Source organism: Amblyomma mixtum, chromosome 10 (genome assembly GCF_055824585.1).
Source record: "Amblyomma mixtum isolate Tamu chromosome 10, ASM5582458v1, whole genome shotgun sequence".
In the NCBI taxonomy this organism is placed as follows: Eukaryota; Metazoa; Arthropoda; class Arachnida; order Ixodida; family Ixodidae; genus Amblyomma; species Amblyomma mixtum.
Window position 1 is genome coordinate 56640883 of NC_143021.1, and position 24869 is coordinate 56665751.

At 45.1% G+C, this 24869-nt stretch overlaps 1 protein-coding gene across 6 annotated transcripts in view; it reads left to right on the forward strand.

Moving 5' to 3' along the window:
• LOC149325860 (uncharacterized) overlaps window positions 1-24869 on the forward strand; it is a 292578-nt gene that overhangs the window by 14254 nt on the left and 253455 nt on the right. For all 6 annotated transcript variants that reach the window (XM_089563537.1, XM_089563535.1, XM_089563539.1 and 3 more), the window contains exon 2: window positions 20568-20740. In XM_089563537.1, the coding sequence (XP_089419663.1) occupies window positions 20568-20740 (173 nt within the window). The remainder of the gene's footprint in view (window positions 1-20567; window positions 20741-24869) is intronic.

Sequence of the window (24869 nt, forward strand, 5' to 3'; positions counted from 1 at the left end):
TCCTCTCTGTACTCTTTTTTTTAACTATCTGTATAGCCTCTGCAGAAGGTAGACGACTCACGTACTTACAGGGTGTTTGTTTCGTGGACTGTTGTACCGCCAAACTTTTCTGGAGTTCCTTAACGCCATTGCTTTAAAACATGTTAAGCGAACGTACATTTATTTCTTCTGCTGCAAAAATGTTCTTCTCTAAACTTCACACACCGATGCTGCCTGTCCAGGCATTACTTCATGCCGAGGAGATCTTTGTGTCATGTACGGTAAATTGCCACCTGCTCAATGCGACAAATACCATTGTTTTATTCTATGCAGTGATGCTACGTTCTTCTTGGACATAATTACGGCGAACGTACACTTGAGAAGTGCATTGAAATCACACGGATTAGTACCCGTTTTCTGCCAGTGGAGAAAAACTGTGTTTTGCCGTGTGACTGACTATTTAGTCTCAAGAGCCGTATGATTGATCGCCGCCGAATCACCGCGGTCAACGAAATCTTTGTTCCGTTAGCAGTGCGCTTTGGTGAGGGCTCCTATTGATGAACACCACCAATTATTTTTAAAAAGTACATCCCCTATGCTCCGTGGTTTCGGTTATTGTTGGCTTCCCTCATGTGCTGCAGAGAGGCAGATATAAGCCGCACGTCAGAGAATTCAAGATGCAGCAGTCTGAGAACAGCGTGACGAAGCTGCCTGCCAGCAATTAGCATTTTTTTTATATAAACAAAACAATTTCAATGCATCGACATAACAGAAAATCACTTCATCACAGTTACATTTCATTTCAGTAGCACTTTTCTAGGTGTTTATCACATCTCAGCGAGCGCATCTATTTCCGCATGGCCTCTTTGTGTAATCACTTTATTTTTTTTCTAAGTATCGTACCGCTGCTACATTCCCGCCTTTCATTGCTTATTTCCGTCGCGTGCAACAAAGAATGTTCGGATTCTTTAAAAAGAAAGCGCATATGTATATTTCTTTGTTTTGTAATAATAGTATTATGCGTGTTCTAACGAGTCAAAGCGGCGCGGAGTCTGTCAGGAACGCTGCAGTGGAGGACTCCAGATTAGCGTAGAGCAGCTGGGATTCCTCAAAGTGCACTCACATCGCACAGCACACATTCATTTTTGCATTTCGTCGCTATCAAAATGCGACCTCGCCATCGGTATTGAACTCGCGACCTTGGCGTGAACAGCCGAGCACCACAGCCACTGAGCCATCGTGAGGAGTCTTATTCATTATCTGCTATCTGAGACAAGGAATGCCTCTGAAAGTAAATGTTGCGCAACGTGATTGGGCATTGCGCCTATGCTTCACATATTTATGGTACTCGACACAAAGAAAAGGAAACCATTCTCACTCAGTGCTTTATAATTCGAGTAAAACTATACGTAAGCATGTGAAAGGGGGATACTATAAAATCCAACATTTCACGCCAATCAGGCGTAAAATACTTTAGAATTACCAAAAGCACATTGCGGAAACGCCAATTAGCTTTCTTCCTAGACACGAGACTTCTTTCAGTTTTTTTGTTGAACTAGATGTCATTTCGACTGGATGCCATTTTCTCACTCCATAGCGCCGACAGCTTTCGCTGGGTAAATCAACGCGCTGGCATATGCCGTTTGGTCTGAAAAAAAAAAAAACTAGAAAAAGTACGCCGTGTTGCTCAAAATGCGCGGCTGAACCGAGTCCCGAACCGGTTCGGAACGGTTCCTTTCCATCGTTCCGGTTCGGGTTAAGTTCCAAGATGGCGAAAAAAATTTGGGTTCGGTTCGGTTCCAGTTCCGGGCAAAAATTCGGGTTCGGTTCCGGTTTCGGGTTCAGGTTCGGTTCCGGTTCGACACCCTGATGTCAGAAACAAACAATTTAGTGCTTTTAATGGCAGATTCTCTATGATGATTCCCTTTTTTTTGAAAGAATTCAACATACTTGGAATGACTGCGCACAACATTTCAACGCCGTAATTGGTCCGTGATCATGGCAGAAACCAAAATTCAGGATGGCGCGTTGAATAAATGACTGTTAGGTCTTAAAGAAGCAATGTGTGATAACGAGTTCAATATCTGTTTTTGTTGGCTTCTGAATGTTTTGCAAAGGCGATATTTGTATGCGTCTGATAAAGCTATTAAATGCATTACTGATAAAGCTATTAAATGAAACTTTTTCAACAAAGCGTCAGGGTTGTGAGTGGAAGAAGATATTAGAGATAATTTTAATCAGCCTATTTTGCAGTTTGATTAGGTTTGAGATATTTGTTGCCGTCGTTGTACCCCAAATATATATCTTCCAGTATTTTTACACATCGCTCTTAGACACTCTGATTCCGCATTGCGTGCATGACTACTGAGGTTTCCACGGAGTCAAACGCTTTCTCGTAATGTATTTAGGCTAATACAGGGGTTGTTCATATTCTGCACATTTCTTATTAGCTGATTGAAAGTCTGAATATTATTTATCGTCGGCTATCTTTCACGAAAGTCGGCCTGATCAATTGGTTTATTGATGTCAAAGGTTGTCCTGACTCTATCAGAGATGACCTTAGTAGTACCTTGTAGGCAGCGGGCAGTAAGCTAATTGATCTAAGTTTTTAAGTCCTTGACATTCCGTTTGTTATGAAATAAAATAATATAAGCATTCTTCCCAGCTTCTGGTACGCTCGAGGTCATAAAGGACTGCGTATACAAGGTGGCTAGTTTTTCTAGCACAGTCTCCCCCCGGCCCATCAACAGATCTGCTGTTGCCTGATCATCACCAGCTGCTTGCCCTCTTTGCATTGCTCCTAAGGCGCTATTTACTTCCTTTTTCGCTACTAGCGGGATGTCCCATTTCTCTCCGGTGCTGCTGATCTAATTTGCATACTGATTACATTTCCTTGTGTACAGACTTGTGTAGAACGCTTTGGCTACAACAACTATTGTAGGCATTATGCGTAACCCTCTTGTTCATATATTTGTTGTTGTTGTTGTTCACCTGGTAGAATGGCGCATACCCACACCATTTCCCAACGTCATCTTCGTCGCGAGCGCCATTCCTGAGAGTGGCAATAAAGCATGCTCCGGGAGTCCTCAATATCACACTACATTATGCGGATTGGTGATCACATTGCCCTCTTGGTCTCTTAACGCATACATTGATTTGTGCATATGCCTAGTTTGCTGTTCACTGATTTTAGGCTACCGCCATCTTAACATGCTGACCAAAAAAAATTAGTGGAGCGAAGCTAACTAGCCAGGTACTTATGCAGCGAAAGCTGGTTTGAATTAGCGGCGCTTCAGACGGGTAAAGTCGGTCTCAGTCATGTATGCGGCGAGAACGGTAGCGCTAGAAGAAGCATATTTAGACAGTTTATGCAAGCGACGAGCCAACCTGACACACAAGTAGCTACTTAGCTTTGTTTTTTTTTCACGCTCTGTTAACCCCTTGGCTTCGCCTCTCTCTTGCAGCATATTTAGCTACCTGGCCGCTGGGCTTCCTGAATTTGGGAGCCAGCACCGCCGCTGGCGGTGTGGTCTTGCGCGTTCTGCTAGAACATCAATACGCTTTCGACATCCTCGTCGGAATGGAGAATATCCAGTTCCCCGGCATGGCGAATGTACGCCTATTCCATGGCGCATGTTTTCGTGAACATCAGTCGAGGACTCCTCTACTTCGCACCTCGTCAACGCGGCTTTAAACTACGCATGGCGTCGTTTAAGGAAAGTAAATTGCACTGCATAACTCTTGTCACACGGACAGCTTTAACCGCTGTTACACCTAACTGCAGTTACCCGACGTTACCGCAGTTGCTATAAACCGAACTGTGGCGCTGGTAGACGTTTTCGGACACAGCGGCGAAGACCACCACATGGTGGCGACGTAAACGTATTTTTTGAACAATTTTAACGACTTATCACTAATGAAAAAGTAACATTTGTGGCTGGGAAGTCGATAAGACTTTCTTAATACTCATATTCGTCTTCTTTGGAGCACACTAAGCTTGTTTGTTTTTTAGCTTTAGCGAAAATTCGAGGTAGCTTCTAAACACTGGTCGTTAATGGCTACGTAGCCATGTTTGCAGCCACAATTAGCCGGAGTTTGTTTATTGTTTGTTCGCAGGCGGCTGGTATTAGCAGTAGACCGGTCCACTTTGAAACTGTAGTGAACTAGAAATATTCGCTACCTCTGAGACTACGACTCTTGTGTGTGCAGTTTCGATGACTGATGAGCGCACTGGTCAGTAGTAACCAAGTTGGTGAGACCGCTACCGCACCTTCCAGCGGGCAGTTGCTTGAGAACTTGGCGCAGCGTGGTTGTGCTGCGAAAAATCGACATGACGACGACAGTGAATTCTGGGTAGCGTTCGCCGTGAACCAAGCAGCTCTTCGTCAGCGTCGTGTTCAGCAGCTGCGTATTCTTGCAGACATCGATACTGCAGAAGAGGAGCGACAATGCGCGGATAGAGAATGTCGCCGGATCGAGGCAATAACTGCTCGGCTCTGTTCGTGCAAGCGGCGATTACGGGCATATCCGCGAAGGCAGTCCTGGTACGAAACAACGGTGCCACACCTGCCGGACTGTGAATTCAGGGCGCAGTTCAGAGTGGCCCGCAGTATCTTCATGTATATCCTGAGTGTGTGCGAATGTATGCAGCGGCAAGATACGGTCATGCTTAGGGCAGTTCCCCTCGATGAGCGTGTGGCCGTAGGCTTGTATGGCCTGGCGTCGTCTGCAGTAGGAAAAACGATCGCCAACACTTTATGCCTTGGCCGGTCGACAGTGAACACTATATTTGGGGAATTTTGCGCTGTTTTGAGTGTGTGGTAGGGCCAAAGCTCATCAGACTTCCCAAGCAAAATGAGTTGGCGGAACACCTGCGCCAGTTTACTGCCCTGACTGGACTTCCGCAAGGCGTGGGAGCCGCCGACGGCTGTCACATTGAGGTGTGTCCGCCAGAAGAGCATGCCTCGGACTGTACAGACTATAACGGATGGTACAGTACTATTATTTTGGCTATCGCCGACCACCAATTGAGGTTTTTGTACACAGCCTTGGGTCTCCCGAACGAAATTACAACTCTGGCGTATTTCAAAGCTCAAGGCTGCCAAGTGTAGTGACCGGTCTTCTGTTCCAAGCTAAAGCAAAAGTTACGGCAGGAGTAAAAGCGGAACCCGTTCTGTTTGCTTGTCAAGCATTTGCGCTGCAGATTCACGTTATCAAGCCATTTCCAAATGCAGTGCCTCCAGGCTCACCCCATGCAGTGTTCAATTACCACCTGTGTAGGGCTATACGCATTCTTGAGAATGCATGTGGGTGACTAAAGGCACGTTTTTGTCTTTTGCTGAAATGACTCGAGTGCGACATAACCAATGTCAACTGTGTAATCCGTGCGTGTTGTGTGGTACACAATATCTGCGAGGAGATGTCCGACTGTTGCGATGCAAGTCGGTTTGATGAGGAACCAGCTCGAGACCAGGGGCGGCCTCAGCGGTCCTGCACAAGCAACTTTGCTGAGCCATCAGGTGTTTCGGTTCGAAATACCCTGGCAAGTTACCTTGCCTCAGGCTACTTTGCTTCGAAGGGTGACGAAAGAAGGGTGAAGAAATATACACGCTCTGTCTTCACGAACAAATAGTGACTGGTTAGAATGTTTTGTGTGTATCCACATCCTTTAAGTTTCTACCCATGACCCTACATGCTTCTTTTCTAGATTTTTTTGGCCCACCGCTACTAGCATTGCGTATTACACAATATATAAATGATACTGGTCTCTAACGACCAGAACATTGTTAAACAACATTGTTTCTACCCATGACCCTTCAGGCTTCTTTTCCAGATATTTTTTTGGTCCACCGTAACTAGCACTGTCTATTACACAATATATAAAAGACACTGTCCTCTAACGACCACAAAATGTTTAAAAATTGCCTCAATTTCCTTTTCCGTGCGGATAATGGATATGCTTCAATGTGTTGGGCATCCACTTCACAGGGACATCAGCCTTGTGGAGTGGATCCAGCGTGGCTCGTAAACTTCGTCAGCGCCCGCTCCAGAGCGCGTTTCTATTTTTCTTTTTTTCCCGCAGGAAGGTAGTCTTGGCGTTTGTAAATTTGCAGCGTACTTGACCAGCTGAAAAAGAAGGACAACAGCTCAGCATAAACTCGGCACAACACCCTTGCGCGGGATTTGGAATTGTTTTTTTTTCTGGGGGGGGGGGGGGGAGGGGGAATAAAATGGCGCAGTATCGTCTCACATATTTATTTATTTGAAATACTGCGGACCATGCATGGTCCTAGCAGGAGGGGCAACTTTTTGCAATACAAGAAATGACAAGCATATGCATAGAGAAAAAATAATAATAATAATAAGTCAGACAATCAATCAGAATTGAATATATAAACAGGCAAAAACAAACAAAACTCACGAAATAAAGAGATGACGTTCCAACTCTGCTACAAAATTGCTGGACAGAAAATATGAGAAGGTAGTGCATTCCATTCGGATACAGTTCTAGGGAAGTAACTATATTTAAATGTGTTTGTGCGGGCGAAAATGGGCGCCAGTGAGTGTTCCTGCGTATGTCTGGTTCTTCTCGTACAATGACCTTTCACGTAATTAGGCAACTTCATTTTTATTTTTCCTTGCAGGCAGTGATGAAGCAAGATGAGGCGACTAACCTTCCTTCGGGATTCTATGCTGTGAATGTTATGTTGCTTCATAAGCGCCGATGGTGAATCGTGTCTTCTATATTTTCCAAATATAAATCGCACAGCTTTTCTTTGCACACGCTCGAGTTGTATGATATCTTTTTTATTATGGGGGTCCCATACAACCGCCGCATACTCAAGTTTAGATCTTACGCAGTTGTTATAGGCAAGACGCTTAGTACTGGCAGGAGCATTCCTAAGTTTTCGCTTAAGAAACCACAGTTTGCAAAGTGCAGCAGCAGAAGTTTCTGATATGCGTTTTGACCGAGTTAATTTAATTGTAAACGTAGCCCCTAAGTATTTATATGACTCCACCTCTATGATATTATTGTTGTTAAGCTGATATGTAAAGCAACACGGCTATATTTTCCTTGTTACTCTTAAAAGTACCGTTTTATCAGTGTTTATATGCATACCCCAATTTGTACACCAGTGGGAAGTAGCTTCTAAAGTATCCTGCAAAATTTCTTGATCCTTTGTGCACGTAATTTCTTTAAACACAACACAGTCGTCGGCAAATAATCGGGCAGAAACCTGCGCAGGAATAACATCTAACAGGTCATTGATAAAAACTAAAAAAATGGGTGAGGCTTAACTTGGTTAAGCCTGGAGAATGCGAAGCATCATCGTGTCGCGTAATTTGGAGGCGCACAACCACAGCGACGGCGCGAGGTGGGCCCCCGTTTCTCCACTGTCGTGACGTCATCGTTCACGTGGTGTGACGTCATGTATCACGTTATTTGGAGGCGCACAACCACAGCGACGGCGCGAGGTGGGCCCCCGTTTCTCCACTGTCGTGACGTCATCGTGTCACGTGGTGTGACGTCATGTATCACGTGATTTGGAGGCGCACAACCACAGCGACGGCGCGAGGTGGGCCCCCGTTTCTCTACTGTCGTGACGTCATCGTGTCACGTGGTGTGACGTCATGTATCACGTGATTTGGAGGCGTATAACCACGGTGAAGGGCTGAAGTGGTAGCTAAAGTAGTATGCTTCGCAGAAAAGGAGCGGGTCCAGGACACTTCCCTGAGGCACACCAGAAGTAACATCTAACATCCGAGAAGAACAGTTCCTAATGGTGACGTATTGTTTCCTATCACTAAGGTAGGCCTTGATCCAGTGGACAATATTTTGAGGAATACCAATACATGCCAGTTTAAACAACAGTTTTGTATGTGAAACCAGGTCAAAAGCTCTAGAGAAGTCTAGGAACAATACATCAAGTTGACCGTTCCCGTCTAACACGCATCCCAGTTCATGCACAGTCGATAGCAGTTGTGTAACAGTTGAGAGCCCTTTTCGAAAACCATGTTGGAATTCAGATAATACCTTGTTTCCTTCTAAGTGTTGCCGAATATATGATGCTACAATGTGTTCCAGCATTTTACAGCACGTACTTGTGATCGAGATTGGTCGATAATTCGCGACAGATAACGGTTCACCTTTTTTGTAAACTGGGACAACACGTGCCGTCCGCCATAGTGCTGGTATTTCACCTGAATCTAGCGATAACTGGAAAAGGTTAGTCAGAAATGCCGATATCTGTTCTGCGTAACGCTTTAGAAAAGCATTTAGTATTTCATCCGGTCCTGCTGATTTGCTATCGTCAAGTTCTAGAAGCATGGCTACGACTCTTTCACGATTTACTGTAATGCTTTGCGATTCTGTACAGATTGAATACTGAAGTTCGTACTGTTCAGGCTTTGAAAAAATGCTGTGGAAATACTTGTCAAAGTGTTCCGCTATCTCCCAAGCGTCAGCATTTGAAGTTTCACCAATATTTATTTTCTCGATGTCAAGATTGCTCTTTTTCAAATAGTGCCAAAACTTTTGGACATCGTTGCTAATGGACTTTTTTAGACCATCGGAGAAGTAACTTCTTCTTGATTCGTTTATTTGACGTAACATGCTATGTTTTAGGATGGCAAGAAGAGGCGTTGACTCCTTGTTTTGCTTCCTTAGCCTCCTAATTTTACGCTTTACGTGAATAATTTCCCTGGTTATCCAAGGGTTACGGCTACACTTGCGAACTTGTTTTGATGGGACAAATCTATGGATACAAAACCTAACTGCACCACAAAATTTAGCCCACAAAGGCTTCGACATCATCTTCAAATGCATTAAGAACCAAGTCCAGGTGGTCTAAAATCGAGGTGTCATCTGCCCGAAGGAAATCTTTTCTAAGAACGACTGATTTAGCTGGTTTAGCTTGTTTAGATGGTAACATGAAGGAGAAGTAAATTAACTTATGGTCCGATAATCCCTTTTCAACTTTCACGGGCGCGCCTTGAAATATATCAGTAATAAACAAAAGATCCAGAATAGAGGTGCCACGAGTTGATTCATGCACCGTTTGCTGCAAGTTTAATGAAAACATAATATCTAAATGCGTATTACTCTGCAAGGAAGTTCCTTAATTGATATGGTTCCAGTCAAACGAAGGAAAGTTAAAGTCACCAGTTATTATAACGTTTTTACCTCGTAGCCTTAGAAGATTGTCATATAGATTAGACATGAACATGCCATCTGCATTTGGGGGGCGGTACACTGCGCAAATAAAGATTGTGAATTCTTCATATCTGGCTTTTAATAATAAGGATTCGCATCTAGGGATTTCTTCACTGGATATAACATCAATAGACGCTTTAACAATAACTGCTGCGCCGCCACCTCGAGAACACCTATCACGCCGGAAAAGTTTGTACCCGGGAGGTACAATTTCATCATCCCGTATAGATTTGTGCAGCCAAGTTTCAGTGATCGCTCAAAAGTGTGGGTCGTATGAAAAAAGAAGCGCTCCTAAGGCATCTGTTTTATTTACCAAACTTTGAGCGTTAAAAGAAAGGAGGCGTAGGAGCCTGGTATTTAACTGCTAGCTTTCGGACGAAGAAGGATGACTGGTACGTTTAGGTAAGAGTATGCGAGACATAGTTTCGTCATCCCACTTGTAGAACTGGCCATCAATGCACAGTTTGTCGTGGATTAGCCGAACTTTTTTTCCTTTTTTTTTGTCTTTTTCACTGTCCCATTGTAACTTACGTCTTCTGAGAGTGTCAGCACAGTAGTCATTTTGGATAGAGACATTTCAGTTTGTAAGCATTGCTTAACGCAGCTTCTTTTTCTCTCGAGTCTTGAAAGCGAACAATTATGGGCTGTTTCGGTGAAGTTTTACCGCGTATACGACTAACTCTGTATACGACTAACTGACGTGCAGCTGGTGCCTAATTTGCCTTTAAAGATTTCTGTTATAACCTTGTCACTTAAGTCGGACTCAGATTCGTTAGGAATATTCGGAATACCAAACACAACTAGGTTAGATTTTCTGCTGTAATCTTCTAAATTGACAATCTTGGCTTGATTCTGTTTCAGTGTATCTTGTATTTGAGCCACGGTATCCTGTACGTCCGTAATGTTTGTAGCCATCGCTTTTACATCATCTGAAGTCATCTCCAGTTTAAACAAACGTATTTCGAAGTTCGCAACTGCTTTTTCTGTGTTTTCAATGCGAGTTTTTAATTCAGAAATGTCAGCACGTATTGCCTGTTGTCCATCTATGAGCTTCTGAAACATATCCTCAACCGACGGTCCTGGATTCTCTTCAATATCGCCACAAAGAAGCAGCAGAGTACAGCGAAAACAATCGTAAGCAGTGCTTAAACATGCATACCTCTCTATCAAGGGTTACGTCGTACAAATACCTTGGAATTCAGTTCACACCAAATCTTTCATGGTCTTCTCATATTTCTGCAGTCTGCAACAAAGCATCGAGGACATTAGGTTTCATACGCCGGAACCTTCGGAACTCACCTAGCTCCGTTCGAAAACTTGCATATCTTACATTTGTTCGCCCACAGCTGGAATTTATCTCACCTATATGGTCTCCCCATCAAAAATATCTCATAGATATGCTCGAGTCCATTCAAAGCAGAGCTGCCCGGTACATTTTTAGCAATTATAGTCCCCTCGCAAGTGTATCCCAGCTTAAAAACCTTAATGACTTACAGATACCTGAAATTCGTCGCTCCATTTCACTTCTGTGTTTGTTCCATAAATATGTTCACACCCGTCCTTCGTTGTTACCTCTGGCATCACCTTTCCGCTCTTCACAACGCTTACACAATCAACTCAGCTTCAACCGGATATATGGGAAGACCCTGTCGTTTAATTCCTCTGCATTACCTAGAGCAATAAAACTCTGGAATGATCTTCCTGACAACATAATCTCTTTCATTGATCCTGGTGAGTTTAAAGAACATCTATGTATACATTTATTACCATAGTGATGTTCGAAATGTACAACAGTTTCATTTGTTCTTAACGTTGTTTTCCCATTTACCACTTCTGTTACCCCTGGTTGCTTTTTTTTCTCATGTTCGTGTTTCGCTTTTTTTCCCTCTGTTTTCGTGTCTGATGTTATTTTCTCCGTTAATGTATAAATTTCGTGTTCCTTTCTTGTATTTTGACTTGTACCGCGCTCTTGTACCGATATTACGGTTTTTTCCATCTGTATATACCTTTTTTTCAATTTGCCCCCCCCCCCCCCTCACCCAATGCTCTTCGGGGCCTGTGAGGTGCTAATAAATAAATAAATAAATAAATAAATAAATAAATGTGGGCTCGGCAGAAGAACTAAAAATCGATCATCACTTCTTATTGTGGTGTTGTAACTAACCTGCATCACAAGGAACAGACGCATGGTTAGCGGCCGCCGCTGGACAAGATCGCCGAGCCCACAGGTGGATACCTGATCTCGGTAGATACCTGAACCACGCCGTAAGGAAAGGAATAAAGATGGGACTGAAAGAAAATAGGAAAGAGGTGCCGTAGTAGAGGGCTCCAGAATAATTTCGACAAGCTGGGGATCTTTACCGTGCACTGACATCGCACAGAACACGGGCGCCTTTTGCGTATCGCCTCCATCAAAACGCTGCCGCTGCGGTCGGGGTTCGATCCCGGGTACTCCGGCTCAGTAGCCGAGCGCCCTAACCACTGAACCGCAGCGGGGGTGTCCTGCGTGGCGAAAACGCAAAATTTGTTGCTAATATTTCATTTTTTTACCACGCTTCTATCACCGGACGAACTCAATGATAGGTGCCCGCCGATGGTCTCGTGCCGTAATTTCGCTTAACACGGCATAGCTAACAGCGATGACACTACACAAAAATAAATATATTTGTACTATAAGAGCATTCCCAGTGCGGCACAAACAGAAACAGCACATGGTAGGGTAAAAAATACCTACCGTTGAACTCGTCTCCGAGAGCTGCTGCGATTTCGCTGCACGCCACCTCTTTTAAATCTTGCCGATGATAATGTTTATGCCACACGTCCCCAATAAGGCAGCGTTCATCGACAAGAAATACCAACTCTGCCTCCTCTTCTAGCGTGAAAGTTGCCGGCCATGCCATGGTGTGAAGAGACGGCCCTCGGAGAGTGCACAGATGTCATATGTAAATGCGCATGTTGTTCGCACGTGTACAGTGTTCATGCACAGGCACGATTGTGGCGATGTTATTTATTTATTTATTTCGGAATACTGTCGATCCCATCTTGGGATTTTTACAGGAGAGGGCAAAACATACAAATACAGGTTCAGTGTTAATTTTTTTAAGAGTAGAAAATAAAGGCAAAACATGCAATACAAATGGCAATAATAAATAAAGCAATCGCGTCATAAAACTGATGATGTCACTTGATTACAATAAATACACTGAGAAGAGTGCTGTAATACAAGAATACGAGCAAGGTTATGATGAGAGGAATGAAAGTACAGAACTCTCAGCGAGGGTAATTGTCTATGGTGCGCTGGGCTGTGACTGATGGATGCAATTGATTCCAATCTCGAACAACTTGTGGAAAAAAAGAATATTGGAAAGTATTACTGCGACATAAATATTCTTCAAGGGTGAGTGCATGCTTGTGACGTGTTCCTCGTGTAGTGTTTATACGAACAAAGTCTGTGGGAGACATCTTTAATGCATTATTAAGAAGCAGATACAAAAACTTTAAACGGTGAAATTTGGCACGGCTAATCAGCGTGTGAAGCCCTGCCGTGCGTAAAAGATCTGTGGCTGAATGCATGCGGCCATAGCAGTTGAAGATAAAGCGTACGGCTTTCCTTTGCACCATCTAGAGTGTATTAACGTTGTTTTTAGTATGGGGGAACCAAGCTATGTTGGCGTATTCTAAGACCAGACGGATAAAAGTGACGTAAACAAGAAGTTTTGTATCGGATGTAGAATGACGGAGGGCCCTTTTAAGGAAAAATAACTTGTTCAATGCTTTGCTGGCTATGGTTTGAACATGCGTAGTCCAGTTTAAGTCAGAAGTGATGGCTACACCCAAGTATCGATATTCGGTCACACTACGGATATTCATGTTATTCCAAGAATACACATAATCTAATTTACACTTTTTCTTTGTAATAGACATAGAGACCGTTTTTTCGAGATTAATTACCATCTTCCATGTATTACACCACTCTGCAATTTTTCCTAGAGCATTGTGAAGCTTCTCCTGGTCATTAGAGTCTTTTATTTCTTGGTACAGCACGCAGTCATTCGCGAACAGTCGCATTTTTACTTCGGTTTCATTTGATATGTCGTTAATAAAAAGTAGAAACAACAGCGTGGCTAAACCTGTACCCTGAGGTACTCCTGAAAGAACAGGTACTAACTTGGAGGCATGATGGTCGTATTGTACAAATTGATAACGGTCAGAGGTAATTTTAAATCCATCGTACGAGTGGTCCATCACCAAATATAATTCTAAGTTTAAAGTGGAGTTTAGAAACAGAGTCTTGGTCAGAAGCCTTCGACAGATCCAGGAAAAGGGCATCGATTTGTGACTGATTGTTGAGGCACTGCCAAAAATCATGCATAATTTCTACTAGTTGCGTAGTCATTGACAAGCCACTACGAAATCCCTGTTGGTTTGGGTTTGGTTTATGGGGTTTAACGTCCCAAAGCGACTGAGGCTATGAGAGACGCCGTAGTGAAGGGCTCCGGAAATTTCGACCACCTGGGGTTCTTTAACGTGCACTGACATCGCACAGTACACGGGCCTCTAGAATTTCTCCTCCAAAGAAATTCCAGCCGCCGCGGCCGGGATCGAACCCGCGTCTTTCGGGTCAGCAGCCGAGCACCATAAGCGCTGAGCCACCGCGGCGGCTAAATCCCTGTTGGTTTCTGGGGAGTATGTTATTGACTTCAACAAAATTTGTCAGAAATTTCAAAATAATGTGCTCCAGTAATTTAAAGCATGTACATGTCAGTGATATGGGTCGATAATTAGCAGCAGATGAAATATTGCCAGATTTATGTACCGGAATTACATTCGCTACTTTCCACTCTGCAGGAAGGCTACACTCATCGATTGATTTTTGATATATCAGGCAGAGGTATTTACTTATAGGCTCGGCATATCGCTTGAGAAATTTGTTCGGAATTCCATCTGGTCCATCCAATTTCTTATCATCCATGTTTAACAACATCATAAGCACTCCACCCTCGGATATTGAAGGAGTGCCTGACAGCGTGGTCTTACATTCGAATGCAGGGGTAAGGTCAGAGGAGTTGTTATCATGTGTGAACACTGACTGAAAGTGAGTGTTAAAGGTGTCAGCGTCAAGTCCTTCGGTGGGTTTTGCCTTGCTGCTTGTGCGTTGGGAACTTAAATATCTTAAATTATGATTTCGCTCGGCCACCGATTTGCCCAAGACACGTCGGCATCTTTGGTCGACGACACAGTCACACAACGACGAGTTTTGGTCTTTGGAGGCGGCGGCGTCGTCATGGGTGGAGTATGACTAAGCCGTCTGGCAACAACGAAGTCGGCCACATCGTGGATCGATAGTCGGTGTCGCTGTCACGTCGGCATCGGCGTCGCGTCTGCGTAGCGTGAACGAGCCTTTGCTGCGATATGACCGAGCAGCCCTACCGCTAAGTGGCTTCTCCTCAAGGACACCCCATCGGGTCTTATCGTCCTTCCATGACCAGCGCTCGGACCAACCTCGCTTCTCCTGAATGCATTTATCTACAATGCATAGCAGCTATTGCAAAACGTCTACGTCTACGGCATGCATGTATATAAGACTGTGTCTAGAGCAGGGTGTCGAACCGGAACCGAACCTGAACCCGAAACCGGAACCGAACCCGAATTTTTTTCGCCATCTTGGAACTTAACCCGAACCGGAACGATTGAAAGGAACCGTTCCGAACCGGTTCGGGACTCGGTTCAGCCGCGCATTTTGAGCAACACGGCGTACTTTTTCTTGTTTATTTTTTCAGACCAAACGGCATATGCCAGCGCGTTGATTTACCCAGCGAAAGCTGTCGGCGCTATGGAGTGAGAAAATGGCATCCAGTCGAAATGACATCTAGTTCAACAAAAAAAAACTGAAAGAAGTCTCGTGTCTAGGAAGAAAGCTAATTGGCGTTTCCGGAATGTGCTTTTGGTAATTCTAAAGTATTTTACGCCTGATTGGCGTGAAATGTTGGATTTTATAGTATCCCCCTTTCACATGCTTACGTATAGTTTTACTCGAATTGTAAAGCACTGAGTGAGAATGGTTTCCATTTCTTTGTGTCGAGTACCATAAATATGTGAAGCATAGGCGCAATGCCCAATCACGTTGCGCAACATTTACTTTCAGAGGCATTCCTTGTCTCAGATAGCAGATAATGAATAAGACTCCTCACGATGGCTCAGTGGCTGTGGTGCTCGGCTGTTCACGCCAAGGTCGCGAGTTCAATACCGGTGGCGAGGTCGCATTTTGATAGCGACGAAATGCAAAAATGAATGTGTGCTGTGCGATGTGAGTGCACTTTGAGGAATCCCAGCTGCTCTACGATAATCTGGAGTCCTCCACTGCAGCGTTCCTGACAGACTCCGCGCCGCTTTGACTCGTTAGAACACGCATAATACTATTATTACAAAACAAAGAAATATACATATGCGCTTTCTTTTTAAAGAATCCGAACATTCTTTGCTGCACGCGACGGAAATAAGCAATGAAAGGTGGGCATGTAGCAGCGGTACGATACTTAGAAAAAAAATAAAGTGATTACACAAAGAGGCCATGCGGAAATAGATGCGCTCGCTGAAATGTGATAAACACCTAGAAAAGTGCTACTGAAATGAAATGTAACTGTGATGAAGTGATTTTCTGTTATGTCGATGCATTGAAATTGTTTTGCTTATATAAAAAAAAATGCTAATTGCTGGCAGGCAGCTTCGTCACGCTGTTCTCAGACTGCTGCATCTTGAATTCTCTGACGTGCGGCTTATATCTTCCTCTCTGCAGCACATGAGGGAAGCCAACAATAACCGAAACCACGGAGCATAGGGGATGTACTTTTTAAAAATAATTGGTGGTGTTCATCAATAGGAGCCCTCACCAAAGCGCACTGCTAACGGAACAAAGATTTCGTTGACCGCGGTGATTCGGCGGCGATCAATCATACGGCTCTTGAGACTAAATAGTCAGTCACACGGCAAAACACAGTTTTTTCCACTGGCAAAAAACGGGTACTAATCCGTGTGATTTCAATGCACTTCTCAAGTGTACGTTCGCCTTAATTATGTCCAAGAAGAACGTAGAATCACTGCATAGAATAAAACAATGGTCAATGGTCTTTGTCGCATTGAGCAGGTGGCAATTTACCGTACATGACACAAACATCTCCTCGGCATGAAGTAATGCCTGGACAGGCAGCATCGGTGTGTGAAGTTTAGAGAAGAACATTTTTGCAGCAGAAGAAATAAATGTACGTTCGCTTAACATGTTTTAAAGCAATGGTGTTAAGGAACTCCAGAAAAGTTTGGCGATACAACAGTACAGGAAACAAACACCCTGTAAGTACATGAGTCGTCTGCCTTCTGGAGAGGCTATACAGATAGTCTAAAAAAAAGAGTACAGAGAGGAAATTTAAGGTGCCCGCTACTTCCGCGCTGCAGTGGCGATTGTCTTATATTTTTGGCTTTCGGGGGTACTTATGTGTAGTGCAGCCGAACCATGAGAGTGTTCACCAGCGCCACCCTCGTCAATAGCAGCGAACGTAATGCGTCTTCTTTTACCGAGAGTGCCACATAAAAAACGTGGTCGAACGGTGAGGGCGGGAGCCGTGCGAGAACCCTCGCTTCGGCTTGTTTGTGTCTGAGGAGAGAGGCTTAAGGTTGGTTCACAAGCAAGTGAATGGGCAAGTGAGCGGCCCGTCCCAGCGAAAATTTCCAACTTATTGGAATCTCGCCGCTCACCACCGCGACGACTCAAAAACCAGTTTCTGCACCACAGCGGTAGGATTCGCTAGCGTTTTCGCGTTCTTTTGTGGAACGCTTTGCGACGGCACACGTGAAGCATTCACAGCATTCCACCTCAGGTTGCAGGTAGATGGGGCATTTTAGACCGCAGCTATTATGCGCCCGTTCCCCAGTTGCGCGTCGTAGTCAGCGTAGCCGGTTGTCCAAGTAGCAGAGCCCCGGGAAGACCCCAAGAGTGGCTAGCAGCATCATACGCCACATGCCAGGTAGCGTGTGATGAGTTGCGCTTAAACTTCGCATCACCGACAACTGCAATCGTCTGTTAATTTTTTGCCAGTGAGTGCCCGGATGTGCGCCCACGGAATTGTGCACGCATGTGCACACACATGCTTAAGCGCACGCATGCATGGACACACACACACGCACACACACACTCCGGAAATTTTTCAATTTTTGAGAACGGAGACTAAACTGCTAGCGCAGTAAAGAAACCAAATAAAATACTCTAACCCTGAGTGGGAATCGAGCCAGTGGCGGCGGCCGCAACAGAGAAGCTTCGTTTCCTGATGCCTTATTAGGCTACTCGGCCATCTTCAAGATTCTTTTTATTGTTGCCGCATGGAATATCAGGAACCTCCCTGACCTCGTCTTGCCTTACTTGACTGGATCGAATTCCGCGACCTCGGCATACGGCCTAATGCCACTATCACTCCCTTGCTCTGCCCGCACATAAAAATTCCTGAAGGCACACACGTCAAGAAAGGGCGATCAGTCAGGAGGTTGAACTTCGCAGCATATACGTTCTCAGCTAAAATGAACTGTTCTCTGAACAGTGTCCTCACCGAAAGTGGCGATTGTGCGTGTCTATCAATCATGCGGCTTCTTCACAGGCTAAGCAGTCTTAACAGGAAAAGTTCACACGGAATTCCGGTGTTCTTCATTACTGGCACAAATCTTATAGTTTAAGGCATGACCTCAATGTCCTTTTTAAGAGACTGATGAGGTGAGCTATGTCTCAATCGAACATAGCGTCACAAATAATTTCGTTGTTCAATAGTCCCTCCTTGCTTGCAGATGTAGCAATTCACTGATCATGGCACAAACATCCGCTTGGCTCGATGGCATGTCCTAACACGTAAGGTCGACGTTTGAAGTCTAAGAAAGGTTTTTGGGGCCCATTGAATGTACATCCTCTGAGCTCGCCTTAATATAAGGCCGCCAAGAAAGGCTAGGTAAGGCTGGACGTAGAGGAAGTAATGACTGATCAGAACCTTTGTCAGCTGCCTTCTAGAGAAGCCGTACAGGCATTCTAAGGAAAAACGAATATTTAGGAAATCGAGTGTGTTAGCACAAAAGTCCTCCACGACTATGTACATTAAAGAGAGATGAGCATTTAGTCACCTAATAAGCACAGCTGCCGGGAAGCGGTGCTTTTCGGTTTCGAAAAATAAAAATCATGAAACAGGTTAGTGGACGAAAACTGCAAGAAAGACTCACCGTACTGTATCAAGGTAGCATGAAATTCTGTCCACGCATGGGCTCCCTTTTAAAGCGCCCCAGAAAAGTCACAAAAATTCTATTTAACGAATTTACGGCCCTCCTCTTGTAATGCACCAATGCCAACATTTTCACAACGCAACGTCTCATCGAAGACGTCACAAGTTTGTGTCCGTACAGACACGAAGTGCCCCCAACCAATGTTATCATATTGTTTTCATCAGAGCAAAAGACGGAGATGACATCAGCACAGGCCAAAATCTTAAATATACACTGTACTAGCGAGAAGCCATGATTAGCTGTGTTTTTGAAAAAAACTGAGCTATAGGTGGTCGAGATATATAACGCGAGTTACAAAGGCGATGTAGAGCAGGGGATGAAAATAAAATATTTTTGGTAAACTCTCTAGATGTATGCTGCAGGCGTGCCTGAGTGTGTGTGTGCGTGTGTGTTTGTGTGTGTGGGGGGGGGGGGGGGGGGGTGACTGGCAAGCCGCTTTTGGGGCGACAGAAAGATGTCTTGGCTGTATATACCTGCAAATACAAGCCAACTTCCGCTCATAGTGGGCGCATGCAGCGGTCCTAACGGCGCCCGCTTAAGCATTTCGCGCCGGAAAAATTCCCTATTGACACTACCTTCAAGAAAGACCTATTACTCGCCCGACGGGGACTCCGAAACTGCTGAAGCTGAAAGGTTTTGTAGATGAAAAATCCATCAGCTTTTCTTTTCATGTATCTCATCAGATAGAGTCTAGTATACGTAGCCGGTGTACACTAATTCTGAGTTCTTTTGATTTCGCGGCTCTTGCGCAAATTTAAATCTTTTTGCCGCGGACAGTAAAACATCTCGCATTGAGCAAATTTTGCAGTGCTGTTTTATATGCTGATATCATAAAGAAAAGTAAACAACAAAACAAGGTTGAAGAAAAACATCGTTCAGAATTTTTTATAGTCTGAACCCGTTTGAACCGGTTCGACGCTATCCGGAGCGGTTCGAACCGGAACGGAATGTCGCTCCGGAGCCGAACCCGGAGCTGAACCCGAAATGCGTGAACCCGAACCTGAACCGAACCCGAAAAAATTCCGGTTCGACACTCTGGTCTAGAGAAATGAACCTGATCGATTGCCTGATCCTGATCGAACCTAGGAGAAAACCGATGAATTAAGATAGGAAAAAAAAAAACGCATTTTCTTTAGTGTGCTTCGTATATGTTTTCATGCGGTTTTTCCCTTTCGTTTTTGCTTTTTTCAAGTTGAATATTTCTCATGTAGAGACGGTTACTCCGCACCTTTCTTTTTGATCTCTAAATCACGAGGTGCAGGCTCAAAAGGGCGGCTGCAGCGACGTTTCTCACTTCTGCTTTCGGTGACGCCATAGTAATTGCCGGCAGGCTGTTCTTTTTCGAATTTGGCGACAGCTGAGAAATGCTATCCTTGCTATGTTATCAGAACGTTCAGTTGGGCGAGTTGGTATAAGTTCATATTGGACTACAGCACGTCTTTCTTCCTTTTTTCTCTCATTCTTTCCTTTATCGCTTCATTTACGGCGTGATTCAGGTGACCGCCGAGATGTGAGACATTCCTCAAAAACCAAATTACTTTAGTTTAAAACAGTGGTGTGACATAATACAGCAAATATAGGAGAAAAACGGGTGTACAAAAGACAGAAGACCAGAAGAAAGAAAGACAGGACAAGCGCTGAAATACACTGGACACAGAACAGGACAGCGCTCGTCCTGTGTCGTTCTTTCATCCGCTCTTCTCTCTTTTTTCGGCCGTTTTTTTCCCAATATTTGTTGCATTATGTCACACCGCAGATGTATTACCACTCGCGCGGGATAGGGGTTCGAACCCGAGCGCGGCGGCCGCGTTTCGATGGAGGCGAAACGCAAGAGGCGCCCGTTTGCTGTGCGATGTCAGTGCACGTTAAAGATCCCCAGGTGGTCGAAATTATTCCGGAGACCTCCACTACGGCACGTATTTCTCTCTCTCTTCGTTCACTCCCTCCTTCCCCTCTTCCCTCTTATGGCGCAGTTCAGGTGTCCGCCGAGATATGCGAGAGAGATACTGCGCCGTTTCCTTTCCTTAAAAACCAGTTTACCAATTTACGCCCCTCGCCTCCGCAGGCCCCGTGGTGTGGTGCAAGTGGCTGCTGCTGCGCCTGCTGGTGCCGCTGTGGCGACGACGAGGCCGCTTCGACCTGTACTCTTTCGGGGTGCGCTACGACCCCCGGCGTTGCGGCCTGCTGAGCCCAGAGGAGGAGGCCTCGCTGGACAACGTCTGTGCCCCCCCGGACGAGGTGCGTCCGCCCTGCGTCACCCCGGTTGCCACACTGCCGCGTTAAAGCCCCGGTATTTCACAAAAGTGTCGACGCTTTCGATACAGTCGCCGAGATGGCTCGTCGATAGCACGCTGCCTTGCTGCACTTTTTTTGTAGCCATCATAATACCAGCAAGGCCTCTGAAGGGCTGTCATACGAAGGCCAGGCAAGCGGCTGTTGAGGAAGGACCTAATTTGTTAACTCATCCCACCTCCTTATCCTTCTCGGATTCGCCTAGCACTCCCCCTGTTATCCCTAGTTATCCACCTGTTATCCGGATTCGCCTAGTCCTCCCATCTGATTCGCCTGTCCTCCGACCAGATATTAATGGATGCTCATTGAGCGGGTAACTCCATTCAGAAATGCCTAAGTGTCGTTTTGCTACCCTCTTGGCTGTCGTAATGAAACGGATGGAGAAATAAAGCTATTTTAAGTTCCACGTCAAAAGAGCAACCGGGGGAAAACTGTGTGGGCAGAGCATTCCTAGGTGTTGTTGGACCCTTTAACAAAGGCACGACGACGCGAATACGCATCGTGCAGTCATACAGTGCGACAGAAAGATGCAAGCCGAGCTGTTCCCTGCTATGCATGAATGTCTAGAAGCGAAGTTATTGGCGGGGCCGAGAATTTGTAACTTTTGCATTTGGACCAGCATCGTAAGTGAAATCGTGGCCCTACAGAGATGCGCTTCCGATAAGTGAGTAAAAGGTAACTAGCCGCCTGAGGGCGCCAAGGCGGAGGAAGCTGCTCGTTTCTTTGCGCTGCCAGTCTTTTCAGGAAGGCGTCCTGGAAGGACCTTCAGGAGTGCTTTGTTCAGCATGACAGCCTTCGACGGAACGCTGATGCTCAAGCTGGCGAGAGCGCTAATATTTGACTCTGAGCAAGTTGACAAGCTTACCTGAAGCTGGCACGTAACTCTCACTGATGTAAACGTACTGATGTGCTGTGAGTGGTGCTCCAAGCCTTTTTGAACTTTGCGCGTCCAAAGCGATGTTTTAGTGTGCCCAAGACGTCACTGCTGCACACGTCGGTTGGGCAAGTGGTGCGGCATGCTATGGGCGGCATGGCGCGGAAGGGGAAGACAAAAGAAAGGAAACACACCCGCAAGGACCTCCACACCTCGGACCGCACTCCGTACTGCAGCGAAACAGTGCGGTGGATGTGGTTCGTGGTCGAAAGTCTCGGCTTCTATAGTGCGCACTGAGCGCCCATGTCCCACAGCGTTCGCCATCGAGTCCTCTGAACAGGGAATCTTGAGCTGGGGCAGCGTTTCCGAGCTCTCGTGGTGCATAGCCGCGGCAGACAGTCTCGCCAGTGACTGTGGGCGAAAGCCGAGCAGTTGAGAGCAACGCCGAAACATTCAGCAACTAGATGTGGCGCTGCAACAACGTAGTGGGATCTTTTTAAGGCGTAATGCGTGAAGCGTTAGAGTCAGGGGGTAAAGCTAAGCCCAAGAAGGGGCGCATGCCAGCGCGCTCACATCTTAAAATTCTCACTGTGGCCTGATCACTGGGACCGGCCGGAATTTACACTCTAACTACTCAAGACGTACTGCGCAAAATGAGAATGCGTGGTTGTTATGCGCAGGTTAAAAACAACTTCAAAGCACACACACAGACAACACGCCTAAATCATCTAAGAATTGAGTTTATTATTGATACAAGTGCATAACCACCACGACGTTTCAGAAGACACCCTTGAAGTTTCGGTTTCTGGTTTTTTGGTTCGTTTTTCTTTCGCTACATTCCCAGTTGAGCATGGGCGCAAAAAGCTGCACCTTCAATCTTAGAATACCTCAACAGACGACTCCTTCCCCTTCCTGGGCCGCCTCCCAGCGTTCCCAGGAAAGAGAGACGATAACGCGTTTACAAAGCAACGTTTTTAAATGCAGATGTTTAAGAGAGTATTACTCACCAAGCAGTTGAGCGCAAAGTGGCTGTAAAGGTATCAAAATGATTGGAAGCAGCAATTCGTTCATTCTGTTCCGACAGCCAGCCGCACGGCAGCATTAAAACCTATATGATGCCATGCCGAAGACTTTTGCTCCTCCCAAAACTCCAAATCGTAGAGCTTCTGAGGTCTCTCTTACGCCAAGATTCGAAAGATTATTCGTAATGTCTCCATAATAACGTGATACACAAGACTATTGCGCTCATTCGTTTTCAACGGGCCCGGTCAGCAAGGAATTCAAAAGCGCCGCGGTGAATAAGCAATCACATTGCGGGCTCGTCTTAAGGTGCGAATAAATAACCCCATTCTTTCATTGCGAACACAAAGAAAGATGTATATGTCAGGCTTGCCGCATTAACTCGGCTATCGACACAATCGGAACGTAATATCTGGTGCATGCAGAGATTATACACAACTAATTTTATTGCGTGTTTTCTTCTTTTAAATGATGTTCTTGATATTAGAATGCATGAATCACCGTCTAGTATTTTCCTAACTCCACTGAATAATTTAGAAAAGAACATATTCTCTCATGCTGTTCTCATGAACCGAACGATGGCTGTGACGTGTAGTTAAACTTGAGGTCACGTGAGACGCTGAAAAACTGCTATATAAACGCTGATACGTTGCTTTGACTCATTACTGCTCGTAAACCAGCTTGCTTCAAGTGCTAGAATTGCAAAGAACGACGTATTGGCACTTATACTGCCGTTTTTTTTTCATGCCTCATGCAACCCAAATTCAACTACACGTCACACACATCATCCTGTTGATGAAACCGAATCAGCGTCAAGAAGAAATCGAAATATAAATGATTTTTTGGCCGTAGGCAAATACCACGGGGTGCTCCATGTATAGCAATGTCGAAAGCATCGTTTGAAAGAAGAAAACACGTAAACGAAAATTTGGGTCTATAGTCCTTTAGCGTTAGGTCAGTGCTAACAATTTGATTAAAACCATACGGAAACATGCAAATGGAAGGAGTAATAACTCAAAATGTCTCAAAAACTGACATACAATGCTTTAGAATTGCCTCTAGTACATTACAGAAGCGTCAATTAGGTTTCTTCCAAGACACCAGACTTCATTCAATTTGGTTGTAGCATACACTGGGTGCTATTTTCGAAATTTACAGCGCAGACAGCTTCGGATGGGTAGACCTACCAGCTAGACCATCTCATTATGTCTTAAAAAGAAAGTATGCTGGGCTGCAAAAAAATTTGGGCTGAGCCGAGCCCAAAACCGGTCCGGAACGGTTCCTTTGAATTTTTCCAGTTCGGGTTCAGCTCCAAGATGGCGGAAAAAATTTGGGCTTGATCTGGTTCTGGTTCAGGTTCGGTTCGACACCCTGGTCGAAACGCGTGTGTCGCGTACGTGAGGGGTAGTGCGCAAGGATTGCGACGTTTCGCGTGCGGCAAAATGGATATACACAGGGTTCATAGGAAGAGTGGTAGAGCCCAGAGTAGAAGAAATGTATCGAAGTAAGACATGATGTTGGGCTAGTCGGTTCATGGTTAGAGCGAAACAAAACTGCGCGAAGAAGACGGGACAAAAGAAAGGCACGAATACACACACACAAAGCGCAGTTTGTATTAGTTGCCGCTTGTCCCTTGTTCATAGGAAGAGTGGTAGAGCCCAGAGTAGAAGAAATGTATCGAAGTAAGACATGATGTTGGACTAGTCGGTGTATTCGTGCCTTTCTTTTGTCCCGTCTTCTTCGCGCAGTTTTGTTTCGCTCTAATACACAGGGTTCACGGATGAATGAACCTCCCGTGTGTCATGAAATCTTGTCGGGTTCACAATCGAGCTATCGATCGTCCCCTAGTTTTTTTTTATCTTAATACCCACAGTATCAACATGGGGGAGGAGGTAATTACCGTTGAAGAAAAATTGAGCTGAATTGCCATGTCCATAGAAGAACACCGAAATCAAGAGCTCACTTTTCTCTATTAAAGCTTTAAGGTGCACTTCAACAACAAACTGCAAAAAAAACGCAGTTATTACAAATGAAACTTAAGTTCCTTAAAAATAACAGACTGTTGAGCAAGTTGGTGTATGTGGCTAGAGAACGGCGTGACAATGACGGTGATACAAGAAAGAGAACAACTTATGCGCCACATGTAATCAATGGCCAAGCAATATCAGGAGAACATTCACC